The 14,860-nt window shown below is 40.8% G+C and overlaps 2 protein-coding genes across 2 annotated transcripts; both read left to right on the top strand.

Moving 5' to 3' along the window:
* The first annotated feature begins 415 nt into the window (after positions 1-415).
* LOC113069011 (scavenger receptor cysteine-rich type 1 protein M130-like) lies at positions 416-10,420 on the top strand. Its single transcript, XM_026241995.1, has 7 exons — positions 416-427; positions 1,954-2,212; positions 6,587-6,754; positions 6,915-6,951; positions 9,528-9,790; positions 9,878-9,999; positions 10,367-10,420. Exons 1-7 carry the CDS (start codon positions 416-418, stop codon positions 10,418-10,420), a joined length of 915 nt encoding a protein of 304 aa, XP_026097780.1.
* A 1,359-nt stretch (positions 10,421-11,779) lies between these two features.
* Positions 11,780-13,926, top strand: LOC113069018 (scavenger receptor cysteine-rich type 1 protein M130-like; the record flags this gene model as incomplete). Its single annotated transcript, XM_026242003.1, has 3 exons — positions 11,780-11,915; positions 11,993-12,310; positions 13,856-13,926. Coding segments are annotated over 3 exons (525 nt in total), but the record flags the coding sequence as incomplete, so codon positions are not given.
* Between the last annotated feature and the right edge of the window lie 934 nt (positions 13,927-14,860).

The raw sequence follows: 14,860 nt of genomic DNA on the forward strand, positions 1-14,860 counted from the left end.
TCGTCTTCTTTGTGAAGGTTTTATTTTTAAATATCTGATTGTTTGTTTATTTATTCATTGTTTGTTTGTCTACAAAGGGTGCAAACAACAGCAAATGCTATTTATATTAGATCTACTCGGCTACAATGATTTGTTTGGACATTCTAATTCTAAGAACTTGGATATTTTGTTGTTATAACTTCTATAAAACTGAGAGAAAATCATTACTGATAGAAATTCAAAAACAAACTACCAAATTACTGTTTCAGGGAATCATCCACTGACTGTAATGTGAATTGTAATGCATCTACCTGTTAATGCAACGACACTGGGAACAGATTGTGAGTGATACTGCGGATTCGAGCTAGCAGGAAAACACGGAGCGGATTAACGGAATCTTTATCAGAGCAGTTACAGACCATTCTTAGCTGGGTCGATGGGGGTATTGGTGAGAGGGGCATGGGCCTGATGACAAACACTATTTATTTAAGTGAAACCTCTGGTGTTTTTTGTAAGATGACCCTTACTGCCATATATTTTCAACTGTCTTGTCATGTGGCCTGCTTGTATTGGGCAGTTTTTGAGACCTGCCATCAAATGAACAAAATTTTGAGATGCTAAACCTAAATAAACATCCCCCAGATCTAGCTGATGCATGGTCGAATTTGTTTTTCGTAAATTAAAGTTCATTATTTAACATCTTGAGGCTACATGTGAACAGGTAGGTATTTTCAAAATGTTTGTAAAATGTTTTGTGTTGGTAAAAGTATGATAACATGTCTAATCTTGAGCTGAAGACTTAAAGCGATAGTTCACCCTAATGAAAAATTAACTCACCCCATGATTTACTCACCCTAAAGCCATCCAAGCCATTGGTGTATATGACTTTCTTTTCAGAGTAGGCTACAATCATAGCTATTTCTATAACTTAAAAATAAAGGCCTTCAGAAGTTAATGTATGAGATTTTATAGGAAAACTATCTATATTTAAAACTTTATAAACAATAATTTCTAGATTCTGCTAACTGTCATATGCACATTCATGAGAGAGTGGCATTTCACCTTGGGGACAGTGGGCATTTGATAGAATACATAATTTTGAAAAAAAAAAAAAAACCTAGGCCAATTATGCATTCATTATAGAATTATTTTTAGAACTTAATTTTGTGGTGGATTTTACTCTGGACCTGAAAATCAAACAAGAGTGGTTTACAAACTAAATCAAAGAAATAAAACTTATGTTTTCTGAAACCACATTATTTACCTTTAAAACTTTGTCTTAAATTGATATTTGAAGATATTCTCCTTGCTTGCGCTAATCTAGCAATAACAGGTTTTGAGAGAGCACATTCAATGCTGTCATTATTGTTTTTCTGTAGATGGTGTCAGCACAGCATATAGCTCTATAGGGCAGAGTTCAGACTCATTTGCTATTAGTAAGAAGGTAACATTTTTGTTTGTTTGCCATAAGTGAGGGCCAGAGAGTTTTTCAGACATCTGTTAGGTAGAATGGACATTTTCTGCACTGAAAAATCAGTTCCCTTTCAAAAGGGAATGCCATGCTGCGTCCTCTAGAGGGCACTATGGGAACACTGTCAGCATGGCCAGTGTCTGAAACATGAATAAAATAATATAAAATGAACTTGACTGTGGCAGGCACAAGCTTTTGACTTAAGCAAATGAGCGACTGCGGATATAAAAGGGCACCTGCAGAACACATCATCCTCTGTTTTGTCTTCAGGATCATTTGTTCTGAAGTGTGAGTGGTAAGTAAAGGGGAATGTCTAATCTTAGGTGTTTTAGGAAGTGTGCAGATCTGTGTCCGTGATATTTGACACCGGATAATGCACACAACCTTTGTGTCATGTGCTTGGGCGAGGAGCACTCGCGCTCTGCTCTCGAGGAAACAGAGTGTGTTTGTTGTGAGTGTTTATCATTAAGGAAGCTCCGCTCTCATTTGTCCCTTTTCTCGAGGGAAAGGAGCTGGAGCTCGCTGATGAGTTCGAGGGTGAGATTAATCTCCCACACTCACCGCGGGCTGACGAGGCCGAACTGGGGGAGGAATATGTGCTGTCTCTCAAATCTTCTTATCCAGCAGGAAGTGCTCTGCTGGCTTCTAGCCATCATGAGCAGGATTTGGCTGAAAAGGTGAAGAGGATTCTTCAGAGCTTTCACAGCCAGCCTGCCCTGCCTATGTTGAACTGCTGGAGGATATGGAGCATGTTACTGCTAGGTTAGGTCTGCAGTGGAAGCACTGAGACACAGAGAAAGACAGGATAAACCAAATTCATCCCATATCCATCAGTGTCAGCATACTAGTTATGCTAAAACTGAGTGAATTTCGAGAGCATGTATATGTGTCGATGCACCCTATCAAAGAGATGCTTGGGAGCTATCTCTCAGATGGGGTAACATCTACGATGGAGGCTCCAGGCCCTGCCATCCAGGCTGCTGAAAGAAATATCTTGCCTGAATGGTAGGGCATACGGGGCACCATGTCAGGCAGGTGCTGTCTTGCATACAATGGCTGTACTGCAGGTGTGCCAGGATGATTTGCTGAAGGACCTAGACCAGGGTGCACCGGACCACAGATCAGGCTAACAGGGCCACCAAGCAGATGGCTGCCATGATTGGTAGGTCAATGGTGGTTATGGTGGCCACGGAGAGGCACCTGTGGGTGAACCTGGCGAACATCGGGGAGACAAAAGTTTTCTTCTCGATACGCCGGTTTCGCCCTCTGAACTGTCCTGCACATCCGTTGAGACAGTGATTGGTAAATTCAGGGAGGCGAAAGTGCGCTTAGCAGCCTATAAATCTTATATACACCGCCAGTCTACGTCTGCCCCCAAGCACGAGGAAGGACCTGGCTAGTGGAGCTACTTGTGGTCCTCCACCTCTGATGAGTCAGTCGTAGAGGAGACGTGAGTGCTGAAATAGAAGGAAGGAGCTAAACGGACAGTTCTGGCCTAGACAAGCTCTTGGGCAGAAGGCGTCTGGGGCTGGTACTAGTACCTAGTTAGCCTCCTTCTGTCTTTACGGTGCCCCCCTCCCGCCTCCTCAAACCTCCTAGCTGCACTTAGGGAAGGAAACCTGTGGCCTGACCAATGATTAGAATCCAGTCTGAAGGTTGGCAACCAGGTTTCATTAAAAGTAGGTTTTGTTGGGTGAGAGTTGTGTGGCATTTTACTGAAGCCTCTGTTCTCCAGAGTTCCGCTTAGTTTGGTATGCAGGCTTCCTATTTATGAGCCTTGTTAACTTTGCTTAGCATGTGTGGTGTCAGGTCTTCTCTTGCTTTAGGGAGTCATTATACTGAGACCTTGACTTTTAAGAGCTCCCCGGCAAGGGTTGAGCAGTGATAGGTTTCCTCTCAATTTAGGGAGTCATTCTGCTGGGGCCTTCTCTCTTCAGAGCTCCGTCATGGGCAGTGATTGAGTTTTGTAGGCTCTTTTTTTGAGCCTCACTAAACGAGTATGAGTTAGAGTTAGAGAGTCGTTATGCTGAGGCCTCCACTCTTAAGAGCTCAAACTAGGATTGAGTGTGTAGGTTTCCTCTCATTTAAGAGAGTCATTCTGCTGAAGCCTCCACTCTCCATAGCTCCAATTGGACATTACTATTGATACGTAGGCTCTTCTATTTTGAGCCTCGCTAACTGCCTCTGGCGTTGAGTGTGTTGAGGTCTCCTCTTGGTTTAGAGAGTCTTTATGCTGAAACCTCCACTCTTAGAGCTCCAGATTTTGGCGGGTTAGTTAGTCTATGATGATTGGAGCTTGAGTGTGCCGAAAAGCCTAGCAGTTTCACTGGTAGGGATGCTGTTCCTCAAGTCCTGACTTGGGGAAACAGTTACCTAGGCACTTAGCCCTTAGGTGTTGGTATACAGTTCCCATAGCACCCTCTAGAGGACACTTCATGGAGTTCCCCTTCAAAAGGGAACGTCTCAGGTTATGCATGTAACCATGGTTCCCTGAGAATAGGGAACGAGACACTCTGTGCCATGCTTAGGCATCATGCTGTGTCTCCTCAGATGAAAAAAAAGAGGATGATGTGTTCTACAGGTGCCCTGTTATATCCGCAGTAGCTCATTTTCATACATCCACCTGCCAATGTCAAGTTCATTGTAGTTATTTCATCCATGCTTCAGACACTGGCCTTGCTGACAGCGTTTCCATAGCGCCCTCTAGAGGACGCAGCGCCTCATTACCTATTCTCAGGGAACCATGGTTACATGTGTAACATGAGTCGTTTTGTTAGTGTTGCAAACATTGTATTCTTCTGAATAGCTTAAAAACTGCCTAGTCTCACATACAGAACTTGAACAAGATAACAAAAGCTCAGGTCCATATTGTAAAATACTCAAGAAAGATGTATAGTGCAAGCAGAAATGAACCTCACAGACTCTGTTGGCCAGAAATGCTGCGTTTCCACTGAAATTACCCATGACATTTGCACCAGGAACTTTTTTTCCCCAATAACTTTTTTCCCTCCAGACCTGTTGCTTTCTGCGTTTCCACCGTGGTGTAAAGTACCAGGAAGATTAGGCAAATAGACTGGTGATGTAGGTGATGTGCAGTCTACTACTGGGCGCATTTCTCAATACGGAGTATGCTGATTTCGGACTTATCCTCGGTAGTTCATATTTTGTGCATTTCGAAACGGGAGTGTGATGTCCGCAACGAAGTAAATCCGGTAATTCTATACCACTGCCTCCTTTCATTTTCATTTAAACATAATAACAGCTGCAGAACTGTACTTAGTTCAGGGATATGTGTATGTATACAGCCATTACAATAAAACAAAATATTACATTTTAACATATAGATAAATTGAATACAGACCAAAGATTTCCTGTTAGATTTACCCAAAATGAATTACATTTTATGTTTAACCACTAAAGAGACATCAGAGCCAGCAGCACACATCAGAAGGTCTAGCCGAGGTGAGGCTGCTCTCGGCGGATACATAAGCACTGACCTCCCACTGATCGCGTGGAGCTCACCGTCTCCGAGATCGGCAAAACACATTTTTAAATAGGCGCTGTCTTTATAAATAAACCACAGATTTGAGTTTTAAACAACTACATTCCCGCCTGAAATATTTTTCAAATTACATTTCATGACACAATAACAGTAATATTTTGAAAATTATCTGAATAAATGGTGGTTGAACTCAATCAATGCTGCGTGAACTCAACCAATCAGGATGTTAAGCACCCAAGTCCCGCCCCGAAAGTTCCAGAACTTTGAAAAAGTACTACCTCGCCAGCAGGGACTTTCTGAGGGGCATTTTTTACCCGGAACTTTATTTAGTTCCTAGTTCCTGTGGTGGAAACACACCAGGTACCAGCCCAAAGTCCCTAGTTAATGGGTAAAGTTCCTGTGGAAACGCAGCAAAAGTGAACAACTTGCTTAGTGTTCACTGAATGCAAGTTATGGTTTTTGTGGGCCATCTGAATCCACTTGTGGATTTAGTTAAATTAGATAATTTTTTATCCATTTTACAATGTTATTATTTTTACTGAATTAAGTTCATTATTTTTTAATGTCGTGCTAACACTAATAGACATTTTTAGGATATATGCTGGTATTTATCAATGCTTTTATCTCGTCTCTGCAGGTGTTTGGCTTTGATGCTGAAAATAAACTGGAGAGTTTCCTGCCTCCTGTAAGTATCGTGTGTGTGTGTGTGCATCCCCTCAGTGAAGCGTCTTGATGTATATGGAGAGGAGGAGTTCTTGATATATATGGAGAAAATCAGAAAAGCGTCCTCTGATTTGTCACTGAAGTTGTTTGATGATTTCCTCTGTTGTGTCTAATAAGGTAATAGCGAGTGTGATTCGAGGGTGTTGGGCCTCTTTCTCTCTCATTAAGGGGGCTGAGAGGATGCCTGTACTTCTGCATCATCAGAGCGGAGAAGCTTGTACACTGGGTGTTGAGTTAATCCTGCTGAGGGTTACGATGAGGTGGAGATGTCTGACACTCATTTTACTGTCTGCAGTTGTAATACTCTTCACAGCTGGTAAGTACATAACAAATGAAACAGATTAAGTTATTTTCAGAAGATATCTTAGAGCACAGTCAAGCTAATGTGCTATTTCAAATAATAGTAGTAGTAGTAATAATAATAATAATAATAATAATAATAATAATAATAATAATAATAATAATGAGGTGATGGAAAATAATGACTAATCATTTATTAGTAATTTACAGAATACCAAAGAGACACGCACCATTTTTGTTATTTTTATAATATTTCTCCCTATATTGATTTGTGCTTAATTGATATGAAAGCTTATGGATAAAGATATACACTGAATGAGAAAAAAAAAAAAAGATATATTAAATTTAAAAGCTTATGTGTTCCATTTGTATAGTTGCCACCATTTGCATTCATTTTTCTCTTCCTCTTCCACCCTCATTTTAATCCCATCATCTCTTTGCCATTGCTTTAGCTCAGTATATAGATTGTTTGAATGTGAGGTTGGTTGGTGGTCACAGTCGCTGTGCTGGTAGAGTGGAGGTTCTTCACAAAGGTCAGTGGGGAACAGTGTGTGATGATGACTGGGATATGGCTGATGCTGCAGTGGTGTGTAGAGAGCTGGACTGTGGAGAACCTGTAGATGCTCTGGGTGATGCTCACTTTGGACCAGGTTCAGGACGAATCTGGATAAGTTTTCTTAAGTGTAGGGGATCAGAGTCCACACTGAAGAACTGTGGGTCAGGAGGATGGGGCACACACAACTGTGATCATAATAAAGATGCTGGTGTCATCTGCTCAGGTAAAGTATTACTCTTATGTAAAATCTGTGTAAAACTTTTGAGCTTGCATATTGGTTTGTAAATACTTACATAAGTTGTAAGTTATCACTATTTTGAGTATCTGTAAATGAATGTTTATTTGTTGTTGTTTATTTTGTTTATTTGTGTTGTTTTATTTAGAAGTCAGGCTGGTTGGAGGTTCTCGCTGCTCTGGGAGGTTGGAGATACTTCATGATCAGACGTGGATGTCAGTGTGTGACGCTGTCTTTGACCAGCAGGATGCAGAGGTTGTGTGTAGAGAGCTGGACTGTGGGGCTCCTGTACAGGTGCTGGGAGCAGCTGTTTTTGACAAAGGAGACACTCAGATGTGGACACAAGAGATTCAGTGCAGAGGAAATGAGTCTCAGATTCACCTCTGTCAAAAATCAACATCAATCAAAAACAACTGTTCTCAGGAGTTAAATATTGGTTTGCTGTGTGCTGGTAGGTGTTACCTGCAAAATACAAAAAAACAGTATTATTATTTTTTTTTTGTGTTATACATTTTTTTATTATTATTAATTTATTTCATTTTAATTTTCACTTAAGTTTTCTATTTCCATTTTGTGTTTCATATATTCCTAGACATTATAAATGTGAGATTGGTAAATGGTACCAATTACTGTGCTGGTAGAGTGGAGGTTCTTCACAGAGGTCAGTGGGGAACAGTGTGTGGGTATGGCTGGGATTTGGCTGATGCTGCAGTGGTGTGTAGAGAGCTGGACTGTGGAGAACCTGTAGATGCTCTGGGTGATGCTCATTTTGGACTAGGATCAAGACCAGTCTTAATGAAAATCGCAATCTGTACTGGATCAGAGTCTACACTTAAGAAATGTGGATTCATAAAATTGACTGACAAATGTCTTGATAAGAGTGCTCAAGTCATTTGTTCAGGTAAGTTAAAAGTTTTGTATTATAGAAAACAGATGTGCCAAAAGCACTCATTCTGTGACTATTTCACCTTCTTGTCTGTTAATTGACCTAAAAACCTGATCAAAAACTATGGAAAAACCAGTGGCCCCGAGGAACTCATTGGCATACACAAGCAGTGGCAATTCTGCAAGACCCCAAATTAACCTCAGGTGCCTATTTAGGAAAGGCCCTTGAAGGTTCAGACATCCAGTATCTTCTTATTCACCTTTAAAATAATGCATGATTTTGTTGATATGTGTTTACTTATTCAGAAGTCAGGCTGGTTGGAGGTTCTCGCTGCTCTGGGAGGTTAGAGATACTTCATGATCAGACGTGGATGTCAGTGTGTGATGCTGTCTTTGACCAGCAGGATGCAGAGGTTGTGTGTAGAGAGCTGGACTGTGGGGCTCCTGTACAGGTGCTGGGAGCAGCTGCTTTTGACAAAGGAGACACTCAGATGTGGACACAAGAGATTCAGTGTAGAGGAAATGAGTCTCAGATTTACTTCTGTCCAACTAACTCCTCACACAAGCACAGCTGTTCACATGAATACAGTGTTGGAATAGTGTGTGCAGGTTTGTCAAGTCTGCTTTATTGTCAATCCTTCCACATATACAGTACATACATACAGAGAATCAAAATTTTGTTACTCGAAGACCCTCAGTGCATACAGATAACACTAACAGTAGAGCCTAAAAATCTAGATCAAATATAAAATACAGCTATACAATAAGGGAATGTAAAAAAAAGTTATATAATAAAATATAAAATTATTCTGTCTGGTTAAACTGACAAAGGGCTCGAGAGCAGTTATTTTATTTAAATGACTGATGAGGTAGTAGTTTGAGTGTTTTCTTTAAATAAATGTTACTTTCATAGTTTGGTCTTCTTTTTGTGTTACTTTTTTCTTTGCTTCTGTCTGTACCTTTATTTTATTTTAATTAGGAGTTTGAGGCAAAAGTCATAGTCAATGGATTCTTAATAGTGATAGTTGTACCTTAAAATAAAGTGTTGCCCTTTTTTCTTATCTCTGTTTTAGACAATATGAGAGTGAGGTTGGTTGGTGGTCACAGTCGTTGTGCTGGTAGAGTGGAGGTTCTTCACAGAGGTCAGTGGGGAACAGTGTGTGGTGTTGACTTTGATATGACTGATGCTGCAGTGGTGTGTAGAGAGCTGGACTGTGGAGAACCTGTAGATGTTGTGGTAGATGCTCATTTTGGATCAGGATCAGGAGCAATCTGGCCAAATCGCAAGTTATGTACTGGATCAGAGTCTACACTAAAGAACTGTGGATCAGTACAATGGGGTACATATATCTGTGATCATACTAAAGATGCAGGAGTCATCTGTTCGGGTAAGCTGCTTCAAAGCCTACTCTGTTTTATATTACACATGATCCATCTGTCTGAAAGGGGTAGTTAAACAAAAAATTAGAATAGGCTTCTTTATTTACTCACCCTCATGCCAGACCAAACAAGAATGACTTTCTTCTGTAGAGCACAAGGTATGTAGTTTTTTTTTTCTCCATAAAGAATCAAAATAAGAAACTTAGTATGATGCTTGTGCATTCTGTTATAAAATTACATTAAAATGGAATTTAATTTATTTTTGGTGCTTTGACAGACCCAGTCCTAATTCACTTGCATCATATTGAAAAGACTGGGCAGGATATTCTTTAAATATTCTCTCTCTGTGTTCCATGAAAAGAAAGGAATTCATAAGGATTTGGTTTAACATGAGAATGAATTCTCCCATAATCAAAATGCATGTAGGATAGACAAATTTTTTATCTCTTGCTACTTCAGGTACCAGACTTATTGGAAACTCCAGTTGTTCTGGGAGGTTAGAGATACTTCATGATCAGACGTGGATGTCAGTGTGTGATGCTGTCTTTGACCAGCAGGATGCAGAGGTTGTGTGTAGAGAGCTGGACTGTGGGGCTCCTGTACAGGTGCTGGGAGCAGCTGCTTTTGACAAAGGAGACGCTCAGATGTGGACACAAGAGATTCAGTGCAGAGGAAATGAGTCTCAGATTCACCTCTGTCCAACATCCCTTTATAAAAACCATTGTTCAGATGATAACTTCCAGGAGCTGTTCTGTGCTGGTAAGAAATAAATTAAAGTGAGAGTTATATCTTTTTAATATTCGTCTTTTTACTCCTAGTCTCTCTTTGTATTCTTCTGTCACTTAGAGAGAATGAATGTGAGGTTGGTTGGTGGTAACAGTCGCTGTGCTGGTAGAGTGGAGGTTCTTCACAGAGGTCAGTGGGGAACAGTGTGTGGTGAATTCTGGGATATGACTGATGCTGCAGTGGTGTGTAGAGAGCTGGACTGTGGAGAACCTGTAGAAGCTTTGACTGATAATCACTTTGGACAAGGATCAGGACCAATCTGGATTAGTGCATTATGTATTGGATCAGAGTGCACGCTGAAGAACTGTGGGTCATCAGGATGGAGCATAAATGTCTGTACTCAAAATTCAAATGCAGGGGTCATCTGTTCAGGTAAATAATGTTGTACTTCTAAGCATTAAGTATTTTTTCCCTTATTTCTTGGCCATGAATTTGTGTTCATGCAAAGAGTTATTGTGTTTTATGTGGAAAACTTTTTGTTTTATCTGCGTTATATCTGTATTATGTGTTTTTTTCTACTGTGCACTGTGGTTCATGCAATATAAACAGGTCATAAGGCTTCCAGACTTGCTGCTGGATTTCACCTGTGCTCTGGGAGGTTAGAGATACTTCATGATCAGACGTGGATGTCAGTGTGTGGCGCTGTCTTTGACCAGCAGGATGCAGAGGTTGTGTGTAGAGAGCTGGACTGTGGGGCTCCTGTACAGGTGCTGGGAGCAGCTGCTTTTGACAAAGGAGACGCTCAGATGTGGACAAAAGAGATTCAGTGCAGAGGAAATGAGTCTCAGATTTCATTTTGTTCAATATCATCACACAATCACAACTGCAGCAGTGACATTAACGTTGGCCTTAAATGTTCTGGTAAAGACTTAATATTCAGTGTCTCTTCATTTATTTTTAATGTAATTTGCTATAATCAATCTTAAAGTAATAGTTCATCCAAAAAGGAAAATTATCTTTGATCATTTACTCACCCTGAAGTTGTTCTAATCCTGTATGTTGGTAATCAAACAGTTGATGGTAGACCTTGACATCCATTGTAATGAAAAACAAAGTACTATGGAAGTTAGTGAATAACATCAACTGTTCGGTTACCATCATATTTCAAAATAAATTCTTTTGTGTTAAGCAGAAGAAACTCATACACATTTGGGAGTAAATGATGAAAGAACTTTACATTTTGGGTAACCTATAAATAAATTATATTGCAAAAGTTATCCAAATAAGTTATTTTTTCTGCGTTGCAACTGAATGGATGTAATTTTTTGACCCCTCTTTACATGACACACATAAAAAATAAAAAATAAATTCTCAATCAACATATGTTATATGATAGATATTGTTTTAATAATTGGCCTCGTAATGACAAAAGATGTTTGTCCAGGATACATTGATCTCAGACTGGTAAATGGCTCAGACTCTTGTTCTGGAAGAGTGGAGCTTCAGTTTCTCAAAGAGTGGGGCACAGTGTGTGATGCATGCTGGGATATGAGAGCTGCCAGTGTCCTCTGTAAACAGCTGAATTGTGGGATTGCTGTGTCTGTTGTGGGATCAGACTGGTTTGGAGAGGGAAGTGGTGAAATCTGGGCTGATGTGTTTGATTGTGACGGGAATGAAACAAAACTCTCAGAATGTTCCATCTCTTCATGGAGTCGAGCTGAATGTTCTCACAGACGAGATGTTGGAGTCATCTGCTCTAGTGAGAGGATTTTATTGAAAATAGGTAATAAATTACCTTGCAATATATTAATAAAATTACACCTCTTTCACTCAGATTCCTCTCTGGCTCTTCATGATGGTCTGGTGCGGTTGTCTGGAGAGAGACAGTGTGAGGGGGAGCTGGAAGTTTTCATCCATCAGGTCTGGAGGAGAGTTCTGCTGGACTCCTGGAGTCTCACTGAATCCTCTGTGGTCTGCAGACAGCTGGACTGTGGCTCTGTGCTGAACTTCTACGGCTCCTCTTCATCCAGTCCTGAACACAGTCATGAGTGTGTGACGGGCTTCCAGTGCTCTGGGAGTGAAGCTCATCTGGGGAACTGCAGCTCTCCACAAACTCTCAACTGCAGCTCCACACAACAGCTGTACATCACCTGCCTTGGTGAGAACAACAACATCTGGACAGATTCTTCAGTTGTTAGCGATCAATAATGTTGTTTTTCTGTCTCTGAATATCAGGTCGTGGGTCCATCAGGCTGGTGGGTTCTGGGGGAGACTGTGCAGGGAGGCTGGAGGTTTTTCACAGTGGCTCATGGGGGACAGTGTGTGATGACTCCTGGGATATTAAAGATGCCCATGTGGTGTGCAGACAGCTGCAGTGTGGAGTGGCCCTCAGTAACCAGCAGGTACCAGCCTGGTTTGGTCCTGGTTCTGGACACATATGGCTGGATGAGGTGAAGTGTGAGGGGAATGAGACGTCCCTGTGGAGCTGCTCTTCTTCAGGCTGGGGAAAACATGACTGTAATCACAAGGAGGATGTAGGAGTCGTGTGCTCAGGTGAAGATTAGACCAGTGATTCCCAGCCTTTTTCAGCTCGCGGCATACACAACCAAACACATATGTTTGCGCGGCCCACTGCAAAAAAATTAACCAACCCCGCTATTGTTGGGTTAATAATTTAGTATTCAGAACTAGATTGTTAACTGTATTTATTGAATGAACTAGGGCTGTGCGATATGGACAAAAAAAAAAAAAAAAAAAACTCGCGATTTCTCTGAAAATTTTTCTTCAAAAAGTTTTAACGTCTCTAGAACAGACATAAGTCAAAATAATCACTAGTAAATGTGTAACAAAATGTATAGAAGAAAAAAAAAGAAAAAAAGGAATTAAAAATATATAAATAACACTTGTGTCCAGGTTTTTCACACTTAAAACGTGTCTCCTCTCACTTAAACTGCGTCCTCTGCACTCACAACTCTCTCTATGCTCATGTGCTAGATATTAATTATTTTCGCTCGTTTTTATTTCTAGCCTTTTACCGCGTGCAGTGTGAACGCTCTGATCCTTACTTGACTAGTGTTAAATGTTAACTTTTTAGAGAGCTGCTGCAACTCTGTCAAAGTGTTAAATTAGACATATGCCCAGTCTGTTTTGTTCTGTTCTGTTGCATTCTGATTGGATTATTGGATAGCATACTGCGGGAGGTCAGGGCCGCGGAAAATCTTGCTATAAAGCCATGTAGAAATCGCGCATGCTCAAATCGTGATTTTATGACTATTTCCATTAATCGCACAGCCCTAGAATGAACTGGCAATTAACAGAAAATAACTCGGGCTGCACCGCTCAGCAAAACTGGAAAACCAGATCCAGCCAGAGCTCGGCAGCAGATAGACAGTCAGCAGAACAAGCAGTCAGGAGCAAACATGTTGACAGCCATTTATTCATGTTTGAATTTGTCGTTCTGTAGCATATGCAGCAATAATATAAATTGGTGGTTTATTCTTAAACCAATCATCCAGCTCGAATAGTGGAAACAAAGTTACAGTTTAATATTTATTTTTTGTTATTTAATTATATATATGAAATGATGTTATTATGTTATGAGTTAGACATTTTTATATATGTTAACAATAGGAAGTCGGGGGAAGTCGTGGCCTAATGGTTAGAGGGTTGGACTCCCCAATCAAAGGGTTGTGAGTTCTAGTCTCGGGCCGGACGGAATTGTGGGTGGGGGTAGTGCATGAACAGCTCTCTCTCCACCTTCAATACCACGACTTAGGTGCCATTGAGCAAGGCATCGAACCCCCAACTGCTCCCCGGGCGCCGCAGCATGTGTGTGTGTTCACTGCTCTGTGTGTGTGTGCATTTCGGATGGGTTAAATGCAGAGCACGAATTCTGAGTATGGGTCACCATACTTGGCTGAATGTCACTTTCACTCACATATTATATAGCGGCCCACCTGCAATACCACCGCGACCCACAAGGGGGCAGATGACCACAGGTTGAAAACTTCTGGATTAGACTGTTGTTTTTTAAAATCAACTTAAATTTGATTTTTTTTATAAGATTTTATAATAATATTAGTTTAAATTTTCTTCAAGATTTTAAAGAGATCAGGTTAACTGAGGGCTGTGAAGGGAATGTGGAGGTTTTCTACAATGGATCCTGGGGTAATGTGTGCTGGAACCAGATGGACAGAGACACAGCGAGTCTGATCTGTCAAGAGCTGAACTGTGGAAGATCTGGTCATTTTTCTGATTCAGTATCAAGAGTGAAATCAGCTATTAACTGGTTGGATGAAGTGAAATGTCGACCACATGACTCAAACCTGTGGCAATGTCCATCTTTACCATGGGGAAAAAATGACTGTGATGGAGATGAAGTGGCCAAAATCACCTGCTCAGGTGAGACTGATACAGACAAAATTATGTGCCTGAAAAAAACAGCAATCCATATAAAATAAAAATATAAGTGTAAAACATATTCACTTCATTTATAATTACAGAACAGGAGAGTCATGAGTCCCCTCGTAGTTATTTGACTTGCTCTACATCTTCCTACCAGAGACAGTGTTCAGGTAATGCTCAGAGAGCATAAAATGATGAAAGCTACATGCAATGTATGTTGATAGTGCAATTTGATATCAAGGCATGTATCTGGCACTGTTCTAACATACATCAGTTGGCCAAAAATGTGTCATCTTGTCTTTGAATTAAGATCATGTTCCTCTCAGACTGAGTGGAGGTAAGGGCCGGTGCTCTGGGAGGCTGGAGGTGTATCATAACTCTGTGTGGGGCTCAGTCTGTGATGATCAGTGGGACATCAGCGATGCTCAGGTGGTCTGCAGGCAGCTGGGTTGTGGAGCAGCACTGAGGGCTGATGGGAATTCAGTCTTTGGTGCTGGTGAAGGTGTTGTGTGGATGAACAGAGTCGAGTGCAGAGGGAATGAGATTCACCTGTGGGACTGTCCTCTCTCCCTGAAAAACCACACTGACTGCTCCAAGAAAGAGCACGCTGGAATCACCTGTGAAGGTCACAATTTTTTTTTTTTATTATTATTAATTTTAGCTCATATTAAGACAATCATGACTGGATGATTTTGAATG

The sequence above is a fragment of the Carassius auratus genome, unplaced genomic scaffold (genome assembly GCF_003368295.1).
Source record: "Carassius auratus strain Wakin unplaced genomic scaffold, ASM336829v1 scaf_tig00000492, whole genome shotgun sequence".
Lineage (NCBI taxonomy): Eukaryota > Metazoa > Chordata > Actinopteri > Cypriniformes > Cyprinidae > Carassius > Carassius auratus.

What these genes read in the sequence shown, in the direction of transcription:
- LOC113069011 (XM_026241995.1), top strand. An exon ending in GGTTCTCGCTGCTCTGGGAG is followed by an intron (nt 6,952 to 9,527) that starts GTTGGAGATACT and finishes TTGTTCTGGGAG; the next exon opens with GTTAGAGATACTTCATGATC. An exon ending in ATATGACTGATGCTGCAGTG is followed by an intron (nt 10,000 to 10,366) that starts GTGTGTAGAGAG and finishes CAATATAAACAG; the next exon opens with GTCATAAGGCTTCCAGACTT.